Below are 23,549 nucleotides of genomic sequence, written 5' to 3'. Positions count from 1 at the left end.
TGCAGATGATAGCCATACCAGAAGTAGACATTTGTTGAGATAAATATCTATGTTGTACATTGTCCTGCACTGCACCGTTAAGAGGAGGCACTATAAAATCCTTCTATAGACCTTAATGTCTTGAAAACCTCTAGTTTCTGGATAAACAACAGTTGTAAATGCAATTTCATATTCTCCTCTGAAAATCTATCTATGATCTTCCATTCCATACCATATTTTGTGCACCTCAGGCTCGCAGGGAAGGTTACTGGTATCCTATTTTAGATTTCTAGACAGAGAAACATCTGTGGCTTGCCGTTTGCTTCGGTGATAAAATGTAACAGTCCATTAGACAGGATTGACGTTCACCTTTTATTCTACTTTTAAAATCTTGTAGCAGAAGCCATAAAAAGAAACAGTTTCTTACACTGCCTCCTCAGAGTTGCCTGCTCCTAGGCCTGCCGGGCCTGCAAGTTCCCCCCCTGTCTGGTGTGAGGAGGCAGCAGCGTCCCCAAGGGAAGGGCGAGGGCGGGAAGAGGGCAAGTAGCTGGGCCAGGAGAGAGATGTGTAAGGAACTGCAGTTTTCTCCAGCGAGTATAAGGGGGGGGGGGAAACCCCCAAACAGATGGGAACTGCTGTATGGGCAGGTCGAGCAGATCCTCAAGGCATGTGAACCCCCGCCTCCCCGGTTATTTTTGCTCGGGGACTCCACCAGAAGACGTGTCAGCTGCTCCTTGCGCCAGCTGTTTCCTCAGGGACACCTCGGACTTCCCCCCTGCTACCTCGGACCGACCCCCGGCCCAGCCCTCCCGAGGGCACTCCTTCAACTCCCTTCCCCGGCCCGCTGCCCCAGGGCTCCCCCCTGCTGCGCGCTGCGGGCACAAGGCCGGGCCGGGCAGGGGAGGCCGGGAGGGCCGCGCCGCCCGCGGCGGGAGCCGTGACAACACAACCGCCTTAACGCTGCCCCGGGGCCCGCCAGCGGCGCGGGGCGGCGGCAGGGCTCTGCCTGCAGACTTTTCTCCTCACGCTCTCGCCAGGCGCCGCCGGGAACCCGCCCGGCCCATGACACGGCGAGCGGCGGCAGGCAGGTGTCTGCCCGGGCGGGCGGCGAGCGGGACGAAATCGCCGCGCCTCCTCAGAAGGCGGCGGCGGCGGCGGCGGCATCCTTCCCTCGGGGGCAGCGGCGAGGAGGAGACCGATAGCGGAGGCCGATAGCGCATGCCGCCGCCCCCGCCGGCCGGCACTCGACCCCCACCGTCGGGGAGCCCCGATGCCCGCTCCGCTCCGCGCACACGGCGGCCCCTCCTGAGCGGCGGCGGCGGCGGCGGCAGAACCGGCTGCCCTAGCGCGCATGCTCGGCGCGGGCGCCATTTTGGTGGGGCCGGGAGTTATCCAGCGGGAGCGGCGGCGGAGCTCGCTGGGCCCGGCTCGGAGGCAGCGGCGAGTGGGTGCTCGCTGCAGAGATGGCTAACATCGCGGTGCAGAGGATCAAGCGGGAGTTCAAGGAGGTGCTGAAGAGCGAGGAGGTTAGAGCATCTCCCCCCCTTCAACCCCCTCCCCCGGCGTGCCGCCGCCACCCTCCCGTGTGTGTGTGTGTGTGAGAGAGTGAGTGTGGGCAGCGGGGGAAGGTGCGGGCGCCCCGCCGGCCTGCGCGGGGACCCCGCTTCCCCCTCGGCCCCACCTCCCCGCGCTGGGGGTGGGCCCGTCCCACGGCCTCGGGGAGGGGAATGGCGATTCCCGGGGAGACGGGACCCGCCAGCCGCCGGGAGGGGGGGGGAGGAGGGGGGCCGCGGAGCCCCTCCCCCAGCGGGCAGCGGGAGCCGCCGGCGGAACGAGGAGGGGAGCGGGGCCGGCGGGCCGGGCCCAGGAAGTGCAGTGGCGGCGGCGGGGGGCGCGGCCCCAGGAGGCCGGGCAGGCAGGCCCCCGGCGGGGGTCGCCGCCGCCGCCCGCGGCGGGCGGCCGGTGCCCGGGAGCGCGCTGCCGGGCCGGAGGGTGCGGGGCGGGGCGGGGCCTGCCCGGCGCGGGGCTCCCGCGGCCCCCGGCCCGCGCCCTCCCGCGGCCCGCCGCAGGCGCGCGGCCGGGCCCACGCGTCTCTCCGCCGGGGGGAGGCTTCTCCGAGCGGGCCGGGGGGTGATGAGGCGAATCGGTGAGGCTGAGGTGGGGGGGACGTGATCTCGCACGTCCCCTTTAAGTCACCCCTCCGGTCAGCCGGTGCCTGAGGCCGAGAGTGTGGGTTTATTTATTATTTTTTTCAAAGGGTTGCAGGTAAACCCCTGTTTATTTAGGTTACTTCAATACGGAACTTCCTTTATCCCACGGCGGGCTTACTCCCCTTCAGGTGGGTGCTTTGAAAGCCTCACTCATTTCAGTCATGGTACCTCGTTTTCTGAACCGTACGTTCTGAGGTACGTGGTGGTCAGTAAGAGAAGCTGACTGCTTTCAGGGGGACATTAAAGAAGTTCTGATCAGTTTGGGGGAATGTACAGCAGCGTTTGCAGGGTTGCATCAGTACAGCCTTTGCTGTGTCTGTATCCGACTTGGTGGACGTCAGCCAGATAGGTTTTAATGGTTGTGTCGTCATTGTCGTCCTACTTGGGATGATGTTGCAGGTTAGATGCTTGTGAGATGTTAATGTGAATATGTAACTCTTAAAGCTGTCTTTTTAGAAATCTGGACATATTCACAGAGGAAAAATAGAGAGGATAATTTTTGATACATACTAATGACTGATGGAAAATATGTTTGAGGTAGCAGTAGTAGATGTGCTTTTAAATTGTCTACTAACAGCATTGTTGCTATGCAGCTTGAACTAGCCCCTAGAAAAATGTAAGGGCCTTGTTTTACAGCTGCTTTCAGAGCCCAGGCTGATTTTTGCCAAGCTATTGCACAGCAAATACAGAATTGCATGTAAGCTAAGAGAAATTTCTAGGTGGATACCACTATACCAAAGCTAGAAAATCTAGACCTTGTACCCCATATAACCAGCTGATATTGTGGGAACAAAGAAGTCTTTATTTGAAAGTGCTGTCTGAAGGCTTCAAGACCCTTTCCCTTTGCTTTATGTAGAAAAAAGAAACGTTAACTTACATAGGTTTTGGGGGAGATCCATGCTAAATTTTCTTACTGTAAAGGTTGGATCTAGTGAGCACACTTTTCACTATTCCTGTTTGTTTAGTTTATACATTGAAGGGCTCAGTACAGAATCTTGGAAATAAATAACATTATTAAATAGCCTTTAAGCTGCCTAAAGCTTCCCAGAAATCAGATCACAATTCTTATGAAACTAAAATTATGGTATTTTAAGGTTACAACACAGAAGAGTTTGATATTTCTTTTTTCTGCCATTAGCAACTACATATGAGTGTTATACTGATATAGCAATATGTATAAAACTGCTCTTTACAGAATATACTATCTCCCCTGTCTTGAATGCAAAACTTCAGCATTACTCAATGGTTGTCTAAGTTGCAAGCAAAGTTTTTTGTGAATATTTGTACATTCAAAGGCAGTCAAACTACGGTGTTAGTACTACTGAGCATGAAAACATGGAGTGAGGTGGTGAATGGAGCTATAACTAAATACTACAAATCACAGAGAAAAAAAATGTGGGGTTTTTTTCTGTGATTTGTGTACTAAAATGATTATTAAACTTTGTTTCTTTAAAAAAACCAACCCTTTTTTATGAATAGTGATGCTAAATTTGTAATTTAGAAGTTTTAAGTCCCTCTCTGAAGGCAAAGTGGTTCACGTTATCTGCACTTAAATTATTCTTGATTTGATGCTTTGATCTACACCTGAACATGAAGAGCATCCCCTCTGCTTCCTTGCAGACGCTGTATGAGCACAAATGCCTGGGGGAGGGAGCAGGCACACTTGGAAAAAGTACATAGGAAGTTTGTTCTCTGTCTTCTACTACTCACCTTTGGGCTGAAATAGAGTGGTGGAACCAGAAATATTTTTAAAAGGGAGCAGCCGGATGGCAGTTAATTCCTTCTGCATTTGAAGTATGTATTGGAAGCACCAAATTTCACTTCTAAATATCTGTGAAGAAAGAGTTCTGAAAAGGGTGTTTATCCTTGCTATGGATAAGGATCTATGGATCCTTGGACAAGGATGCTATGGATCCTTGCTATGCATGTGACTAAATATACGTTTCGTATTACTTAGCGCTTTCTGTTTCCTTGACTTAAATGACATTTCTGGAAAAATCACTAAAATGTGAATTTTAGACTATCTTGTGGTCTGGTTTACAGATAAGAGATGAAGGATTTTTAATTATTTTTTTTTAAGTTGAGTCTGGGGCTTCTTGTGTATTTTGAAAAAGCATTTAAAGTCTTTTAACTCTTTAGCAACAGAAGCGTTTTTGCTCTGCTTGCTTTATTATTTCTAGTTTTAGTAAAAGCTCTACACATTAACTTAAGAAATGGGATATTGTGTATTTAACAGAGATCTTTGTAACTTTGTATCTCTTTAATATTTGAATGAAATAGATGAATCTAACAACAATTTCTTTGTCAGGAGTGCTCTCCAAAGTATGATTTAAATAAAACTTTTTACCTTTGTGTGTGGAAAAAGCTTTAAAATTCTAGGGTACATGAAGTACTGCATCTTTAACAAAGATGAAGCTGTTAAGTTAGTCTAGGGAGTAACTTGACTGGTTAAATATATGTTAAGGGTACTGTACTATGCTTGTATTAAAATTCTAAAATGAGTAAGCAGTACATTAAATCAGATCATACTCTGAATCGTAGTCTAGGCAAGGCATCAGTTGCTCAACTTTATCTCTTTTCTTGTTCTGCCATTTCATTAATCTGTTATGCCGTTGGTTTTACGGGCTGAAATTCTAAGGCCGCAAAATGTATTTTGAACAAAAGTATGAGGCTGCAGCATGATGGAGAAACCGATAAATAGGTGGAGGGAGAATAGTATCCCACTTTTGGTAAGTGGGAGGAGGCTTTGGTGAAGGTTAGCTGGCATTACTTCAGAATAGAGTTACTGGAATGCTGCAGTGGGTGACCAAATCCTTACCGGCTCTCTGTTTATAAGCAGCTGTCTTGTGAGAGGAAGAATCTGTCTGGCATTTAACAATGAATAGAAACATGTTGAAAAATCTTGTGGTCACTTAGAGTGATGCTGAGAAGCGGTTGTAGTTCATCAGGTATATTAAACAATGTGTGACTTATTTTCATATTTTAGTAGAGCACTGGTGTTATGCTTTAAAGAAATTATGTTATGATAGCATTGAAGGATTCAATGTTTAATTGGCCATCCGGTTTCTTTTATCATGTAGAAATGTAAGGTGTTTTCAGGCCATCTGTAAGTCTGTTTTCAGGCTAATAGATGCCTTATAGTGAAACCACTACTCTGGTACTGAAGGTAACACACTGGGGAAACATAGCTTCCTCCTAGCAAAAAGAGAGTTGCTGGTATCTCTACCACAAAATGTTCTTGTCTTATGATTATCAAGAGTCAGGGGTTTATCTGCATGGGAGGTAAACCCTGATAGAGCTGAGAATAAATTAAACTGAACTGCAGATATGGAATATGAATATCTGCATGTGCAGATATCTGAAGTAGCAGTTAAAATTTGTAACTTGCTTGAATCCAAAATAGCATACAAGCAGAGACAGTAGGTTAATGGCAAAATTTGAAGTACTTAATTTCCAAGAAGGAAGTGGGTATTTGTTTTGGAGTCTGCTATGTGTTTTTGTGATTTACAGGAGAAGGGAAGAAGGGAAAAGTAATGGTAGCCTGCCATATCCTGTCCTTTCTTAGGCTTTTAGAGTTTTAGTGAGTAGCTCTGCTGTTTGCTTTTATCGTTGCCTGTAGTGGTCTTGTGATTTGTGTCAGTTCGTAGTAAGATGCTAAGTGGCATCTCTGAAATTTTTTGCTATTTGGAAAAGCTGTAAGCATTTAATCTTCAGGCTTAGAAAAACTTAATTTGGTTTGTTTGTATTTGGGCAGTCTTGGGTGCTAGAAGTTGAATTCACTAAGATAGAAACTTTTATTAGTGATTGTGCTTTAGTGTAATTAGAAGGGCTTGTTGGAAATTGTGGATGCTTGTTTTTCTTCCCATTTATCATGTAGAACCAATGCAGATAGATAAGAATGAGATGTCTTCTATTATGGCTTCTGAATCAGCAACAGATTTTTTTTAAAGAGTGTCATTTTCTGCTAATACATATGCTTAACTTTTGATTCATAAGAATAGTCTCACTGAAGTCAGTAGAGGTTTAGTGAGTGCAGTGTGAATAAAGCTAGAGCTTGCCTAGTTAATTAAAAGGTGTAAAGTTAGAAAAGGCATAAAGATGAGAACTTCTAAACTGACTCTCGTGGCTTAACACCAGCCAGCAACTAAGCACCATGCAGCCACTCGCTCTTTCCTCCCCCCTCCCACTGGGATGGGGGAGAGAATCAAAAGAAGTAAAACTTGTGGGTTGAGGATAAGAACAGTTTAATAATTAAAGTAAAATAAATAAGAATAATAAATATAATAATAATAGTAATGAAAAGGAATATAACAAAAAAAGAGAGAGAGAAATAAAACCCAAGAAAAGACAAGTGATGCACAGTGCAACTGCTCACCACCCACGGACCGATGCCTGAGCAGCAATCAGCCCCTCCTGTCCGACTTTCCCCGGTTTATATACTGAACATGACATGATGTTCTATGGTATGGAATATCCCTTTGGCTAGTTCAGGTCAGCTATGCTCCCTCCCAGCTTCTTGTAGACCTGCTTGCTGACAGAGCATGGGAAACTGAAAAATCCTTAACTTAGGATAAGCACTACTTAGCAACAGCTGAAACATCAGTGTGTTATCAACATTATTCTCACACTGAATCCAAAACACACTGTACCAGCTACTAAGCAGAAAATTAACTCTATTCCAGCTGAAACCAGGACACTGACATTATATTGGTACCAATCTCTGTTCAGCCTCTTGGAAGGTTTGCACATGATAAAAAAGTGGTGGGGATGGGGGGTGTCAGTGCATTGGAGTGCAGGGCTGCTATGCAAAGGGATCTTAGTAGGCTGGAAAAATGAATGGGCTGACAGGACTCTTTTGAAGTTCAACAGAGGTAGGTAGCAAGTCCTGCATCTGGAAGGAAATAATGCCATGCATCAGTACATACAGACTGGAGACTGACTGGAAACAAAGCAGGCTAGCAGAAAAAGACCTGCATTACCTAGCAGAGAGCAAGCTGAACATGATTCAGCAGTGCTCTTGTGGCAAAGAAGTCCGACCACATACTGGGTTGCATTAGCAAGAATGTAGTCAGTGGTTTGTGAGAAGTGATTCTTCACTTCTGTGCTTATGAGAGCATATTTGGTGTACTGTGTCCAGTTTTGGGCTTTCCAGTGTATGACACATATACTGGAGTGAGTCAAGCTGAACACCATCAAGGTGGTTAAGGGGCTGCAGTACATGATGTGTGAGGAGAGGGTTAGAGAACTGTTCAAAGGGACATCTTCCTGTTATCCACAAACACCTAACGTGAGGCTCTGAAGAAGAGCCAGACTTGTTTCAGAAGTGCCTGGAGATAGGATGAGAGGCAACAGACACAAGCTGAAACATGGGAAATTCTGAGTAGACACTGGGGAAAAAAAATTATAATGATGGTTGTCAGACGTTTAAACAGATTGACCAGCGAGATTGTGGAATCTCTAACCTTGGAGATATTAAAAACTCCAAGTTCTTGAGCAACCTGCTCTCATTGGACCTGCTTTGAACAGGAGGTAGGACTAGAGGCCACCCAGGTGTCTCTTCCTACATGATTTTATATTTCTAGTATAATTTTGTTTTTTCGTTACTGTGTTTTTTCTGTTTGTGAAAGAAAACATACAGACAGGCTCCAACTCTGTTGCCACACCTGGTAAAACTTTCCCCTGTAAACAAATTGAAGAATTTTAAAGTAAACTTTTTAGTTCAGAAGTTTCCACTATTGTAAGACAATAATGAATCCTCTTCCTCTTTAAATCAGAAGCTGGGTTTTTCTGGGAGATGCAAAACTGTCAGGGTATTTAGGTTGAACAAGTTCTGTGTTGGAACCCTGAATATAGAACAGCTAGGAGATCCACAATGCTTCTTTAAGCTGCCTTTCTTCGAAATGTGAAGATTATCTTAACTTTAAAATAGTTGTTTGTGAGATCCTTTGTACGTTGCCAAAAGAACTTTGTCTACTGTGTACTTCAAACCATGCCTACGATTTTAGGCAAGACAAGGTTTATACCCACTTCCTAATTATTATATAAAAGGATACTGAAATGCCATTACTGTGCATCTGGTTTCTTTAATTCTGTCTATGGTGTTTTTGGTTATATCTTCCAGTTTGTACTGGAAAATAATGCAGAATGGATCTGTAGATCTTTGCCTTCAGACGAGTTTGTCCGTAAGTCACTTTTTTGGTAACTAAAGAATAGTTGGCTTAAGCCAAAATGCATTTACTAGGAAGTTTTAAGAAAACTGCTTATTATTCTCACTTCTAAGGTGATCTCTTTGAATTATTAGTTTACTTGTAGTTTTATGTCTGTTTATCTGAACCATGTGGCTGTTTTTCAAGTTCTATGAATATAATACCATTGCACTTTTAAGATCAGTATTGTGCAGATAATAAGCACTAGTATTATAAATATTACTTATATCTGTGACTCGAAATACTTAACATATAATGTTAGTGATCATTTGACTAGACCTATGAGTTGGCCAAGTATTGGTAGTGGGCATTTTTGTACAGGAAAGGCAAAGTCTATTGCTCATTCCTGTATTCAGTTAGTGGCATTTTTTCATGTTAACATGTATCCAGTTTGGTCCAGATCTCTCATGAATGGTCTATGTATGAGTTGGCAGAATCCTAAAGATTTTGGGAGTAAGTGGAAAACAGGAAAAAACCCCCTTTGTCTCCATTGGAGTCAGGGTCATTTGGTTGTCTCTGGTAATCTCTTAAAAACCTGAGGAAAGAGAGCAGTCACTGTTTACAGGACTGGGTTAGTCAGTTTAGGATTAGGGGTTAGGCTGCAGCTACCAGATGGTACCATTTGACCACAACTCTTCATGGACCTAAGGGGGATACTAGGAATGAGCCAATCCTTTAATCTTCCCAGTCTCCCGTTCATTCTTCTATGTTTGTTTCCAGGAGTTTAGCTTTAGTAGGAAAGAAGTGTACAAGTCCCAAGGTTATTTCATGTTATGAAATTTAAATAAAGTTGATGTTTTATCATAGTAAATTTGTGTAACTATAAACTGCAAGAAAGTGCTGGTTAACAGTCCAATTCTGAGTTGTCTAATGGTCTTTCGGTTGCATTAAACTTGTTAAACTAGTGTAAGTACTTAGTGTAGTTCTTTAATTTTTTTTACCTGTTAAATAGTTTCTAGCTTGTTTCATAATCCTAGTAAGGATTGTTGTTGTTACTATACTTCATCACTTTTACACTAATAATTGCTGCTGGCATTAAATTGAGAAAATGCTTTCGGTTAAACCTAATCATTAATATGCAGACTACTTTTTGTCTCTGACAAACTAGGTAAAAATATGCTGCAATTTAGATAAGGAAAATAACCAATTTAGTTCTTTTATGGCAAAGAGTGTGAATTTTGAGAAGTAGTATTCCATAAGGCACTCTAGGGATGTAGTCCACTTTTGCACTCCTGACTTAACCTAGCACTTTCCCTTCAGATTATATCAGTGTTAATACTTGTAATATTTGAAATGAGAGCACTTGAATATGCTTGCCATGAGTACTTAATAAAATACTATCTGCATAATAAATAAAGTATCTCTGTGAGCAGCAAAAATAAACTTGTTTGAGGACCAGATCTGTGTCTGTTATTCTAGTATGTTGTAACAGAATTGTACTAAGGCCATGGATTGCTCCTCTCTAGTCTTCAAAGTGTCTGCACAGGAGAGCAATGTTATGAATATCCCTGACTACAAAAGAAGCTTCATTCAGTGTTTTTGCTTTATTGGACACCATAAAACTCAGTTGTATGGTATAACTCCAATTTGGCTATGCTTAATGTCTAAGAGAGCTGAGCTAATACTGTGTATCATTCTTTTGTTGGAATGCTAATAGGGGCTATCCTGTCTACCTTTGTCTGTTGTCACAAGACGTGTAGGAAACGAATTCGTGTTCATTATTTCATAATTTCTATTCATTATTAGCCAGTAAGATAAACAGTTGATTGGGAAAGGGAAAATTAATGATTGTTTAAGTCTAGTTTAGGAATATGAAGGTTTAAGGTGACATGCCTTCAGATTCTAAATATGTTTGTACAGTGTTTTATGAGGAGGGGGCAGAAACAAACACACAAATGCATTAGTACATGTTTTACTTAAATAGGTAGTTTAGTTCAAGCAAAACATATATAACTTTTTATTTTTAGCTGAAAGTGAGCTGTGAGAAAGTCTTAAATTTTTGCCATGTTAGGATGTGTTTAAGTACAGGAGGCTATTATGAAATAAGGTAGCATATACAAATGGAAATCATAGTAGCTGTTTTGTATTTGCTTCCTTTCTGCAAACTCTTAGAACCTTCATGGTGTTTAGGTAAGCCCTTCCACTTTGGAATAAGGGTGTGTCCGTATGGGAAGCTAGTACAGAAAAACTGTTCGGATCTATTTCTTCAAGTTTTCAATCTCTGGGACTGTGACTGAATTAGCATAATTGATTTAAAATGAGCTGAATCCTGTTGATTCCTTCATAAATAGAATTACTAGCAACCAAGTAGGGTAGACTTACAGAATTGACTGCAGAAGCTGCATCAAATGGTTTTTGTGTTTACAGAATGATTAATTCAAAGTATGGTTCAAACTGATTATTAAAGCATACTTTATCTGCATGGTTTTTCAGTTGTTTTGAGTCAGACAGAACTGTGCATAAAAAGATAAGGAAAATGCATCTTGCATTCCTGCAAAATTGCTTGTCCATTTAGGCTTTCTTGAACAGGGTTATCTGGAACAGGAGTCCCTTACACTATGCCCATTCTGATGTTGAGTATCTCAGTGGCACTCAGATTAGGTTCGGGCAGCTCCTGCCCATGTTTAATGCTCCTGGGTACTGTAAATACCTTGCGTAGTTAGACATAGCCTATGACTGCGTAGGGATACTTAACACCAGCACGGGACTGTAAGTATGCTGTTAATGTACGCAGCTTTCGTGGCATAGCTTTACCAGTTTAACCACACAGACCCTTAGTGAGACAAGCAATGATTGTATAACTGCACTTAGGGCCTATGCCAGCATAGCTGTGTCAGTTACACCTCTGTGTGTCCGTGACTGATGCAAGGATTTTGTCAGAAATAGTTTAGACAGACACTAGAGCTGAAGTTTCAAAATTCTTTTAAGTTGTCCTAAGGTAGTGCCAAGAAGCAGTGTCACGTTCCTCCTGCAGTCTCGTCTCCTCTTCCCACTTTTGTGCTCCTTCTCTTACTTGCAATGTTTGTGGTGAATCAAATTAGGGAGTTGGGTTAAAATAAAAGAACCTTCTTACTAAGATAGTTCTGATTCATATGTTTGCTGTGCAGTTGTATGAACACTTGCACAAAATCCTGCCCCTCCTTTACATTACTTCTAGCAGGACCAGGAGGAAAGTAGGACCTTGGCAGCTGTTAGACTGGCTTAAGTTGCCATGGAAGTACAGTCTTATGTTTTTTTGGTAGAGTGATGTTTTAATAGTGGAACATTAGCAAGAATAGGTATTTAGATACCTTAAATAAAAAAAGTTTTACTAAAACTTGGTGATGCTCCAGGTCTAACTCTTGCAAAATGAAGATGTTTTTAATATTTGAGATGCTTTGTGTTCTGACAGGAAAAAAAAATCCCTCTCAGTATTGTTCTCATATGTAAACACATGTAATAATACAGAATTTTAAGGTTGGCGTGGGTTTACTCCCTTGTTAAGATATTTTATTAAAGAATCTTATCAAGATGCATTTAATATGTATAACTGTGATAAATATAGAAATTCTAGTCTGAGTCCATTACCATTACTATAGAATTCACACAGTATGAATATTTGTAGCTCCTTAGATATATTAAAATACAAGTTACATATTAGTAACATAGTATATTGATCAGTAAATGAAAAAATTAGTATGCAAAAATAATCTCACATTTTTACTAAAACAAGCATAACTCTAGAAAATACATCTGAAGACAGCGAGAGGAAATAGAATGTGAAATGTGGAGAACTTCAAGACTGAAATTGATAGTGGGGTCAAAGAACGTGGGAGCATTTTAAGAAAAGGCATTTCTCTGTATTGACCTTTTCTTATCTAGGGAAACTGCTCTTTATTGTGCCTCAGACAGACTTGTTTTCTCTCTTCTCCTTGCCCTGCCCCAAACATCTGATTGTTTCACAGTTGCTCTGTGCAGTGAAGGTCAGCAAGAGCTCTCTCTGAGAATGCAAATGTGATCTGCTGATCTCAACTGATAGTGCAGTGTGTATACTTAATAGCTGTGACTGTGGTAATTATGTGACATTTCTGCTTTTCTTAATAATAACAAGCTCAGGCTCTGGAGATGCACTTGATTCTGGGTCTTAAGCTGAAGTGAGTCTGAAGGAATACTTCCAAAATATTGAACTATTATTTGCTCTTGCTTTGGTAGCTTCTTGTGACTCGGGGGAGTGGGGAATCAACAATTTTACAGACCTCAATATTTTTGAAGTTGAATTTGCCATTTTGCTGCAGGACAGTGTCCTGTACTTTGTTTCCTAGTAGAGTGATATATCCTGCCTTTTTGCTGTTTTCCTATTTCTTGCAAAAGAGATAAGTGGATGCAATGTACTTATCCTGAGCTACTCTGAGGTAATAACGCGTTAAGAAGGTAGAGTGTTGGTTTCAAAAGAAGTAAGGCCAGGGAGATGAGAGGAGAGGCTGGTAGCTGACTTCTTAGACAGCAGCTTTAGAGGTGAGCTTTTGTTAGGTTCCTCTCTTTCTGGCACACCAGTGGAGAGAGCTGAATCATTTGGACTAAGTTGAGAGAGTTAATGGTCATGTAGCGAAAGATTATAAGAAAACAACGTGGCAATTGTGGCAAAACAAAATTACTTTAAATACTTACCCACAGATTTGCATGGGATTAGTAAATAGGATAAGAATGAACTTGGTTTTGGTTTTTAAGTTATTAAGTCGTTGTTTAATGGAGTAAACTGCTACTGAAAGGTTGGAGTTTTCTGCTCAACACTTATGTTGACTCAGTACTCATGTCCTTTTGCAAAAGTAGCGTATGGATTTCATTATGATAGTTGATCAGATGATCATTTTCTATAACTCTCTTGAGATATGTTCATGCCAGATTTTGGTGTATAGTAGGACTGTTGTGGTAGAATATAAAATGGGGGGGAGGGTGAGAAGAGTTTTATGAGACACTAGTAACTTTGTAGTACCATAGTAGTACCACTAGCATGGCTTCAGACTAGGGTGAAGTATTTCTTACTTAATTTGGCTTATTAAATATCGATCCTTATAGCGTCAGGATAAAATGTTTGTATGTTCAAAAGTACCTACTTTACATTTGTAAATCGTAGCTGTATTAAAGAAGTAACTAAATTTTTATTAATTTTAGGTAGGTTAAAAAGTATTTACTGCCAATTTACTCATAGAGTAATCAAAAAATAATTTAAAAATTCTCTTTGAAAGATAAATAAAAAAAGTAATTTTTCTTGTTGGTGTGATTTGGAAATATTAGTGATAGAAAACATTTTATTTTAAATGCACACCCTTTCTCACAAGTTAGTGGACTTTGTCCTAGGTTGAGAAAATTCTGGAGAAATTTTTCAAATTTATTCCTTAATCTTTGCTGAAATCTTGGCAGGTACATTCTTTAACATTTTTGTAACTTATTAAAACTTTTCCTTAATGTGTAAGTTGCTAGTCCTAAAGCACTGAATGGTTACAGAGTTTTAATACTTAGCTGCTTTTATTGCAACTAGACTTGTTTATCTATACACATAATTTATCATTTATATGTGTGTCTTTTCAGGTTAGGGTTTTTCGTGTTGTTTTTTATATATATATGTTTCTAGAGTTTTCTATGAGTTATCTTCTGTAAAACCAAAATCAATTAACAGAAAATAGTAGTAGTTTATGTGGTACAGAGTATTTTCCCCTTAAGATGGAGGAAGGTCATGTTACAGGACGTATAAAATCACAGACTGCAGATAGTGAATTGCTGTATGGAATAGCAGGATTTTGGGTTTTTGGGTTTTTGGGGTTTTTTTGGGGGGGGAGGGAAGGGTCCGCGCTCCCCCCAGTTACTCAGAAATAACATTGAGTTTTGAATTCCAGATCTAATTCTGTTTAAAATAGGGTGTTTTTCAGTTCTTGTGTGTGTGTTGTATTTTGTTTTTATAAATCCTTATTTACCATCTCAGCATTTATATCCAAAGATACTTGATACAAATTTTGCACGTGGCATCTGAATACGTACGGTGAAACAGATACACTTGGAACATACAAGTAATAAATCATTTTGACACTACTTTATTCTTTTTAAGAAAGTAATGTGCTGAATGGAAGCTATTGATATTGCTAATAAACTTCTTTTTTGTTCTGACCACAACAGTTTAAAACATAGTATGTATACTAATGGATGCATAGTGGAGATTTTGGCCTGTTACATTTCTTTAGAGTAATTTTATTATGCAGGGATCAAAAGTCTAATGTTAAGATAAAATCATGGGGGGGAGTAAGTAGATCTAGTTGGTTCTAGAATAACCTCACTCAAAATTTCTTTTTTGTATGCCATCAGCTGGTAGTAAGTTTTGTAGTCACGGCTGACATGGAAGCGTGAGGGATTTTGGGGGGTTTGGGGTTTGTGGTTTTTTTTCCTTCCACTCAAGAGGGTTCAACATAGATGTCTGTCATGGTTTAACCCCAGCCGGCAACTAAGCACCATGCAGCCGCTCACTTGCTGCCCCCCTGCCCTAGTGGGGTGGGGGAGAGAATTGGAAAAAAGTAAAACTCCTGGGTTGAGATAAAGACAGTTTAATAGAACAGAATGGATTAAATGACAATAGTAATAATAATAATAATAAAAGAATATACAAAACAAGTGATGCACAATGCAGTTGCTCACCACTCGCTGACTGATGCCCAGTTAGTTCCCAAGCAGTGATCTGCCCCTCCCAGCCATCTCCCCCCAGTTTCTATACTGGGCATGATGTCACATGGTGTCCAGTTTGGGTCAGCTGCCCTGGCTGTGTCCTCTCCCAACTTCTTCTGCTCTTCCGGGCTTCTTGCTGGCTGGGCATGAGAAGCTGAAAAATCCTTGACTTAGTCTGAACGCTACTGAGCAACAACTGAAGACATCAGTGTGTTATCAACATTCTCCTCATACCGAATCCAAGATATAACGCTATACCAGCTACTAGAAAGAAAATTAACTCTCTCTCAGCTGAAGCCAGGACAACATCAAAAACTGCTGGCTATTTTTTCTTAATAACAAAAGAAAAATATTTAAAAACCTCTTATTCCTGCATTTTTGGTTAAACCTACCAGTAGCTATCCATACATTAACAGCTCTGATAATAGGCATTTTTATGCTGATTACTTGATTTTTTGATGGCCTACTTATCAAAATAGCTGTAGAATTTGGAGGTTTTTTAGGAAGCATAAAAAATTCCAATGCACTTTTAATTCCTACTTCTAAAAAAAAAAGGTCATTTCATCTGCTGTCAGTCTTCAGGAAATAGACTTATCTCAAGATTGAACTTGGAATATGGTGGTTTGGTTTTTTTTTGTAAATGTAGTAAATAGTATTTTGTATGTGGGAAAGAAATGTTTAGAAGAACAGTGCAATTTTTATCATCTTGTCTTAATGTGCTCCTGTGATGTTGATATGTTATAGTTTTGTCTTGGCTCTCTTTTTGCCTCTTATCTTCTGTGAAGGAAAACTTGATTATTATTTTTTTTAATTTTTTTTTTAAGAGTGGAGGTACTGGACTAGTGAAGAGGATAATAGGCCATGAATAACACATAAATAAGAGTTTTTTAAAGGCAGATTGGAGAAGAAAGGAGATAGCATGGAAGGATCAGGAGAAAGGGTCTATTAACTGCAGAAAGAAGGCAGGCCCCTCTAATGAGGGACTCCTCGTTAAGGCCTGTAGACTATGATGAATAAAAAGAACAGAAGAGCTTGTTGTCTGCTGAGAGTAATATTACAGGGTCCAGAGCTGCTCTCTAAGAGGATTTTAGTGGAAGTGGAGATGATGTGTGCGATAAAGCCTTCACAGTGACAGAACTTCCTCTTCAAAGTTTATGCTGGAGTGGATTGTGTGTTCTATACAAGGAAGATATTCAGATATAAAACTAGGCAGTGTAGTTCTGGATTTTTTTTTTTTTTTTTAAAGAGGAGGCAGGCAAAGACAAATCAAAATATTATCAATCAGTAGCTACTGTGATAAATGTGATCGAGTGTCCAGTCTTCAGGAGATGCTTACAGAATGACTCTTCATGAAGGATTGATTCCTTTGGGTTTCTTTTTAGAGATAAGGCTTTTGTAACAGATGAAAGTGCCTTATATGCATCTTCCCCAACTTTTCTGCCTCATGCTTAGTTTGATCTCAGTGCTTGGTTTTAATCTCCACAAGGCAGAAGAAAATTGGATAAGCATGACCATAGCAATGCCTAAAGAGTCTCACCAGTTGTGATTGTCTAAAAGATGACAAATCTTTTGACTAGAGCCCTAGTGTGAAGCAGGGGATGAATTTAAGAAGAAAAAAAGGCTATGCATAATCCAACTAGAATATGAAGGAAAAAAGATGAGAGAATGGCATCATGCATTGTGTAATATGTTGTATTAACACTCCTTTATCTTTTTTTTTTTCAGTCTTGATCAAAATAATTTTCAGGTGTGGTGATGGGAAGTTCTGCTTGTGTAGTGTTGAACTTTTAGATTCCTAAAAAAGGATTTTGGTGTTGCTGGAGTGTTTTCATGTTGGTGAGAAATGCTGGTAGGAATTATATCGTTACAGAATTTAACTTCTTTGAGATTATGGAAATAAATGTTGCTAGTGATGTCATGACTCATATTTCAGGAATTGCTAGCCCAGTGGTTTAATCACCAAATTGTTACTGAATCAACAGGAGGTGATCCTATTTTAGACTTGGTATGGAAACGTAATGAGGTCTTTGTAGAAAAACTACTTCTGCAAAATCAACTTGAGTTCTGAGATCACAAGTTGATTCATAAATTCTGTGCTAAGATCATTGGTGTCAGAGGCATGCTTTTGGAGAACTCTGGTAACATTTTAGAGACAGCTCAGTTGATCATGGTGGAGGCCAGGGATTTATTCTGTTAGAGCTGCTACAATTAAGTAATTTTATGCTATGTGATCCTCATTAAGGGGAAATATTGTAGGAAAACACTCCAGATTTAATTGGATGAATAATCAGTACAGTTAAATATTAGTTATTGCTCCAGGGATGAAGGAAGAATCAAGAATTGGCAAGGTCAAGCTGAGTTGCACCTTGAAAAAGTCTTATCGGAATAGTGTGAAAAAGGTTCTTCAGCTATGTAAATAAAAAGATGCATTTATTTTATGGAGGGCATGGTAGAATTTAAGCATGAACTTGAAATTAAGTTAATCCTTATGCTGAAACAGTGTAATACAGCCTGCCATTTTTCCTCGAGGTTCTGTACAAAGGAAATAAGGGTATGGAGCTGTAGTAATAAAAGCAGTCATCTCAAATGGGGGAACCAGGATCACTGACTCTTGAAAGAAACTGAGTTTAGCAATAGGGTGTTTGTTTGTTTTGCCAAATTTATGGAGTCAGGAAGGATTTGTTGTGAAAAACAGCTAGTGTGGTACTAATTGAAATTGAATATGAAGGTGAATATCCAGGCTGCCAAACAGTGTGCAGCGCGCTGAAGAAAAACAAAATGCTAAGGAGAAAATTAAGCAAGCTGCAGCATGGGTTAACCATAGATTGTATCATTGAAATTCGTCCCTTTTGCTGTTGCTTCAGTCCTCAAGGTGGAAAGTTGTGGGTTTACTTGCAAAGAACAAGAACTCCTGCAGCCAACTTGGAGTTTACCAGGTGAAGCTGACAGCTTACTAGTTGACAGAGCGAGAGCAGGAGAACCTGAACGACTGCAGTACCTGAGCAGGTAGTTTTGGTGACTCATTAACTGTATTGGTTATTTAAACTAATGTGCTGCTTTGTGATCTAAGAGGTAACACACAGGGGCAGTACCTCTGAGAAGGCACGGTGCAGCCACTAAGAGGACAAAAACTTCCATAGGAAGCCTTGCTGGGACTCTGTTGCTTGATCTAAGCCTCGTGCCTTACCGCCACAGAAGGCGACAAATTAGATCTTGGGTTATGCTGGTTGCGATGTATTTTCAGTGAGTGCAACAGAGTGTTCGTGGCACTGATCCTGAGACTTCCATCTAAATTAGTTTACGAGGGCTAGTTAGGTGATCGTGGGATGAAGAGTGGAAAAATTTAAAAAATAAAAAAATCAGTGTGGCAAGATTAGAATTTCAGCTTGTTTAGAGCAAAATTAAGTCTGAAAAGGGAAATAGGTATAAATACCATATATTTTGTGAGGGCAATACTAGAGATACAAAGAAACTTGTTGAAGCTCTGAAACAGTGCTGTTACAGGTGGGCATAAATAGATTATAACTTTACCTAAACTGTAGTTTAGAAAGCTTTTAACAATTGTAAGGTTGTGGAATAAACTGCCAGTTGGAATAGTGAGAGCAAAAAACGTAAAAGGGGGGGCGGTTGGAAAACTTGCAAGAGGAATGTGTTGCCTATGATCGAGTTTGGATTTGCAGAGGGAATTTCTTACAGTGCCTGGCTGTTGGGGAGGGCTGTCTTGCTGGGATGGGCTGTCATGCTGCTGCTCAGTATTATGGAAACAAAGCTTTGAAAGAAAACTGTTTCAGTTGCTCTCTGGTCAGGCAACTTATATAAACAGTAGCAGGAAAGAAAATAAATCTCAAATATGTTTTAAAAAGTAATTTAATCAATTCTATTAACTTCCTTTCTCTGATGTCCTAGCTAAGGTCATGAAAGATGACACAAGATCTGATGTTAAGCTTAAAATAAAACCATAGTTTATAGATATACATTAGTAAACCAGAACCATTCCATTTAGTATTTAACTGGCTTTTTACTTTGGAGGTGCACGGTGCGTCCTTAATTTGTAGTGTGGTTGAATCTTTGTATTTTGAAGTGCAGTACTTGGCATCAACTATGCAGTTGCAGGTGCTGCCTCATTTGTGTTGGTTGAAGCGTTTTTACCCAAGTTTTAAAGACAAATATGTGTAAATATAGACATAAAAAAAGCTCCCAAATCACCATTGGATTAATTGAGTCTAGCTTCTAATTAGGGTCTTTGGCATGGTGAAGCTTTTACTTAAACTTTGATCTTTGTATCGGTGAGCATCTCTAGTCAGAAAGCACCCTCTTTGGTGCAGGGGGACTGAATCTATAGAACATTTACAGGAAGGAAATAGAGGTGATCTCCCAGCTGTTGTTCAGTGAATTCTGCATCCTTAAGGGTTCACATCATTGGTAGATCCAAGAACCAGTTGATGGCAACCATCAGCTTTATCTGACTTAACTCTTCTGTCATAGCTGTCAGCAACCAGGTTTACTCTGAGGCAGAAGAGAAGCGCAGCTGTACAGAGCTTTTTGGTGTAGAACTAGTTGAAACAATTTAAAAAGATTTGGGAAGATGATACGAGTTCTTGAAAAAAATAACATAGGATTCAAGAAATCTGTGTTGCAGTAAGTGAGCATGGTATACAGAAGTAGCAGAATGGACAAATGTGTAATTACTTACCTCTAAAAACTTTGTGGTATATCTTTCTAAAAGGAGATTCTGCTTTGCATCCCCCTTAGAAAAGTTACTGGCTAGAAGATCTGTGTGATTTTCACTAACATTGCTCCCTGGACTTGGAAAGCAAGTTCAATAGAACGAGTAGCTCCGGCTAAACACTTCTGAGAATCAGGTTCTGGAAAACATATGGTTTTTTCAGTATCAAAATACAGTGTTTTTCTGTTGTAAGCAAGTTGATATGGAGTGTGAAAATGTTGAGGAGGTGACAATGAAATTCAAGTGTATAAATAAATTGTACCTTACACCTAAATATTAAAGATAAACATGATCTTAAGCAAGACTACAGTGTTCTGTTTAGATAATTGTATTGTTTAAAAATAGTGAGCGCTCCATTTGGGGAAGTGTTTCTGTATTCCAGTGAAGGTTACAATCATGTCTATTATTAATTATATTACTCTAAACAAAAAAACCCCCAATGTATAACTCGGTCAATTTAATCTTGTAGTTTAAGATATGTGGAATTAATAGCTGATTTGAAAGCTTGTAGTCTTTTTAAAATGTATTCAGCTTAAAAATATAACTTTAGATATTATATTGCTGGGTTGCTTTGCTTATTTTAATGTTTGTCTAAATAATATTACTGAAGTTTCTAATGCTTCACAAATAGTCTATTTTCAATGAAATAAAATTCCAACTGGAAGATAGCTGTTCACTTTAGGTTACTATATATTTAAAATTCTTATTTGTATATATATTTTAAAACTATTCTAAAAATTTAAAATACCATATTTGTGGGGAAATCTGTATGTCAAATGCTTACTTACGATTCTTTTTCTCTGTTTATTTTTAAGACGAGCAAAAATCAAATTAAAGTAGATCTTGTAGATGAGAATTTTACAGAACTAAGAGGAGAAATAGCAGGACCTCCGGACACACCATATGAAGGCAAGTAATGTTTCTGTGTATGCAGTCATTGTACATTTCAAATCATGTGTCTTGAAATGCTTTGTTTGTAAAATTAAATTACAGCATAAAAATGTAGAGCTAAGTGTTTTAAAATAGCCTGATTTTTTTAAAAATACAAATTTTAAACTTGAAAAATATTTAAATTCAACTTCTGTGTTGCCTGAAGACATATCTGTTCTACAGTAGGACAGACTAACCCATATCTAAGGTTAATTTACAGGTATAAGCTGTGCAGTGTAACTGGTGTAATTCTGACTTTCAGTTGTTTGTTTACCATCTTGAAAGTTTAAGCTCCTGTTGTGGTTTAATCCCAGCTAGCATCTAAGCACCACGCAGCTGCTCACTCACTGCCCCCCACCCCCAGTGGGAGGGGGGAGAAAATGGGGAAAAGAAGTAAAACTCGTGGGTTGAGATAATAAAACAGTTTAGTAACAGAAAAGAAGAAACTAATAATAATAATGATAAAATGACAACAGTAATAATAAAAGGATTGGAATATACAAATGATGCACAGTGCAATTGCTCACCACCTGCCAATTAATGCCCAGTTAGTCCCTGAGCAGCGATCCCCAGGCCCCCACTCCCCACAGTTTACATACTAGGTGTGATGTCACACGGTATGGAATACCTCTTTGGCCACTTTGGGTCAGCTGCCCTGGCTGTGTCCCCTCCCAGCTTCTTGTGCCCCTCCAGCTTTCTCGCTGGCTGGGCATGAGAAGATGAAAAATCCTCTACTATATTTTAAACAACTGAAAACATCAGTGTGTTATCAACATTCTTCTGATACTGAACCCAAAACATAGCACTGTTCCAGCTACTAGAAAGACAATTAACTCTATCCCAGCTGAAACCAGGACAGCTCCTTAGCCATGAAACATCAAAAAACTGTGCTTCAGAATCTAATGTAACTGTACATGTATTTCTGCGATCTAATGTGGTGGTCATTCAAAAACATGTTGTATTTTTCTGTCTCACGGAGAGATGCCATTGCAAGTTAAATTTGGGATTAATCTCCGGCATCTATGTGTCCCAATATTTATCTCTCTTCAATAATTACACCGTATTGACTTTCTTGTTTATTAAAGCTGGTATCAGTAATTGTGCAGCTCTTCAGTCTGTAAAAAGCAAGATAACTTACTACATGTATTAGCTTCTGTTAGAGCTTCTATAGCATAATTCATCAGAGATACCAAATTACTCAATAGCGCTGGTACTTGTAAACTTTCTGTTTGCAGATAATATATGGAGTTGGCCAGAAACTTCTGTTAAAGTTCCTTGATGATAAATGAGGAAGTTTGGGTTTAGGTTTGGTTGGGGTTGTTTTTAAATTTTTGGTTACTTTTAAATGGTGTTTTATTAAAATTTTCCATGACAGGTATCTACTTGGAATTGAATTTGAACTTCCAGTAAAAAAAAAAAAAAAAGCCTTAAGGAATGTTACAGGCAAATAAATTGTTTGTTGGAAATTAAAACAATTTTCCAAGTTTTCAGTTGCTCTAGTTGCTCCATGCATTGGAGCTAAGAGTGGGACTTGAGTATTGTCCAGAGACCAGATGCATGCCATTTGTCATTATTTTGAAAAATAAATTCTCATCAAGTGGGCAAAATACCTGAAAATTGTTGTGTAGATATAGGTGTATACGTACTTGAGAGCGTTAGTGGCTAATGATGAAAATCTGGTTGTTGCATCTTCGCTAAGGAGGACATGTCTTGTGATTTCTTCTCTGGGCTAGGAGCTGCTGGTGCAGCAGCATTGGACTTGAGAGCAGGCGGTCTCCCTAATGCTCACTCCCCCTCACCCCTTCCATGCTGGGGCCCATGACAGGTAAAGGATGAGGAAACAGCCTAACAGAGGTTGACATTGGAGAATATTGGGCAGAGGTAGAAGGTGTCAGAAGCTGAGGAGAAAGGAAATGAGCCTGGAAGGGAGAGGACAGAAGAGTAGAAGCATCTGTACTGGTAAGGATGCTCCCATCCAAAACTTGAGACCCAGAGTTCCTGTGCTGTCTAGCAAATAATGGTGGTTGCGTCCCCCCTGCCGCCTCTATCTTCATCTCATCAGCCACTAGTGTTTAGTTGACAGAAGATAATGTCTGGAAAGAAGATAGTTTCTTCTGGTTATAATACGTGCCTTCAATTTAAAAGGAGAACTATGCTGTGGACCTAAAATACATAGTCGTGCTGGTGATGTATTTGGAAGTGGATCATTCTGTTTAGTGTAATAGTCCCTTTGCAAATATAGTTGGTCTTGTAAAACCAAGTGTTACGTACAGATGTTAAAATGTTGCAAAATTAAGTAATTGCATGCTAGGAAGCATCTGAATGGCACAGGCAGGGTGTTGTTTTGGGGGTGTTTGGTTTTTCTTCCGCTCAAATAGAATTAATCCTCTTTGGGTGAGTTGGTTTGTCACAGCTTGCTTTTTTTTTTTCTTTTCTTTTTTTCCCCTCCCTCTTCCTGGTCAGCATTATCTCTGCTCATAGAATGACCTTTTTTCGAGAATGTATTGGGAGTTACTTGAAATGAAAGATGTATTCATGTGTCACAAAAGTTAAAAACTGTATAGCAGTTCATGAAGAGGGTAAAAAAAGATTGGAATGCCTGTCTGCAGAACTGGGTTCTGTGTGATGCTCAATAATTCAGCTAGACCAAAATTTCAAAAGCTGAGCACTGTGTATTCACATATTCAGCATACACTGCTAATGAAAATCAGCAATATGTGTTTAGTGCAGAATTTATTGATGTGAAATGCATGCATGCATACTTACATACATATGAGTACATTTAATGATGAGGATATAGTAAACATC

The 23,549-nt window shown here is 40.0% G+C and overlaps 1 protein-coding gene across 1 annotated transcript in view; it reads left to right on the top strand.

Moving 5' to 3' along the window:
• Window positions 1-881: 881 nt before the first annotated feature.
• UBE2K (ubiquitin conjugating enzyme E2 K) overlaps window positions 882-23,549 on the top strand; it is a 47,261-nt gene continuing 24,593 nt past the window's right edge. Inside the window, exons 1-2 of the mRNA XM_049793971.1 lie at window positions 882-1,505; window positions 20,627-20,720. Coding sequence (XP_049649928.1) covers window positions 1,443-1,505; window positions 20,627-20,720 — 157 coding nt within the window. The 5' untranslated portion in view covers window positions 882-1,442. The remainder of the gene's footprint in view (window positions 1,506-20,626; window positions 20,721-23,549) is intronic.

This window comes from Accipiter gentilis, chromosome 3, assembly GCF_929443795.1.
Source record: "Accipiter gentilis chromosome 3, bAccGen1.1, whole genome shotgun sequence".
Lineage (NCBI taxonomy): Eukaryota > Metazoa > Chordata > Aves > Accipitriformes > Accipitridae > Astur > Astur gentilis.
The sequence above is the reverse complement of the archived record's forward strand: the minus strand, read 5'-3'. Positions and strand labels throughout refer to the sequence as shown.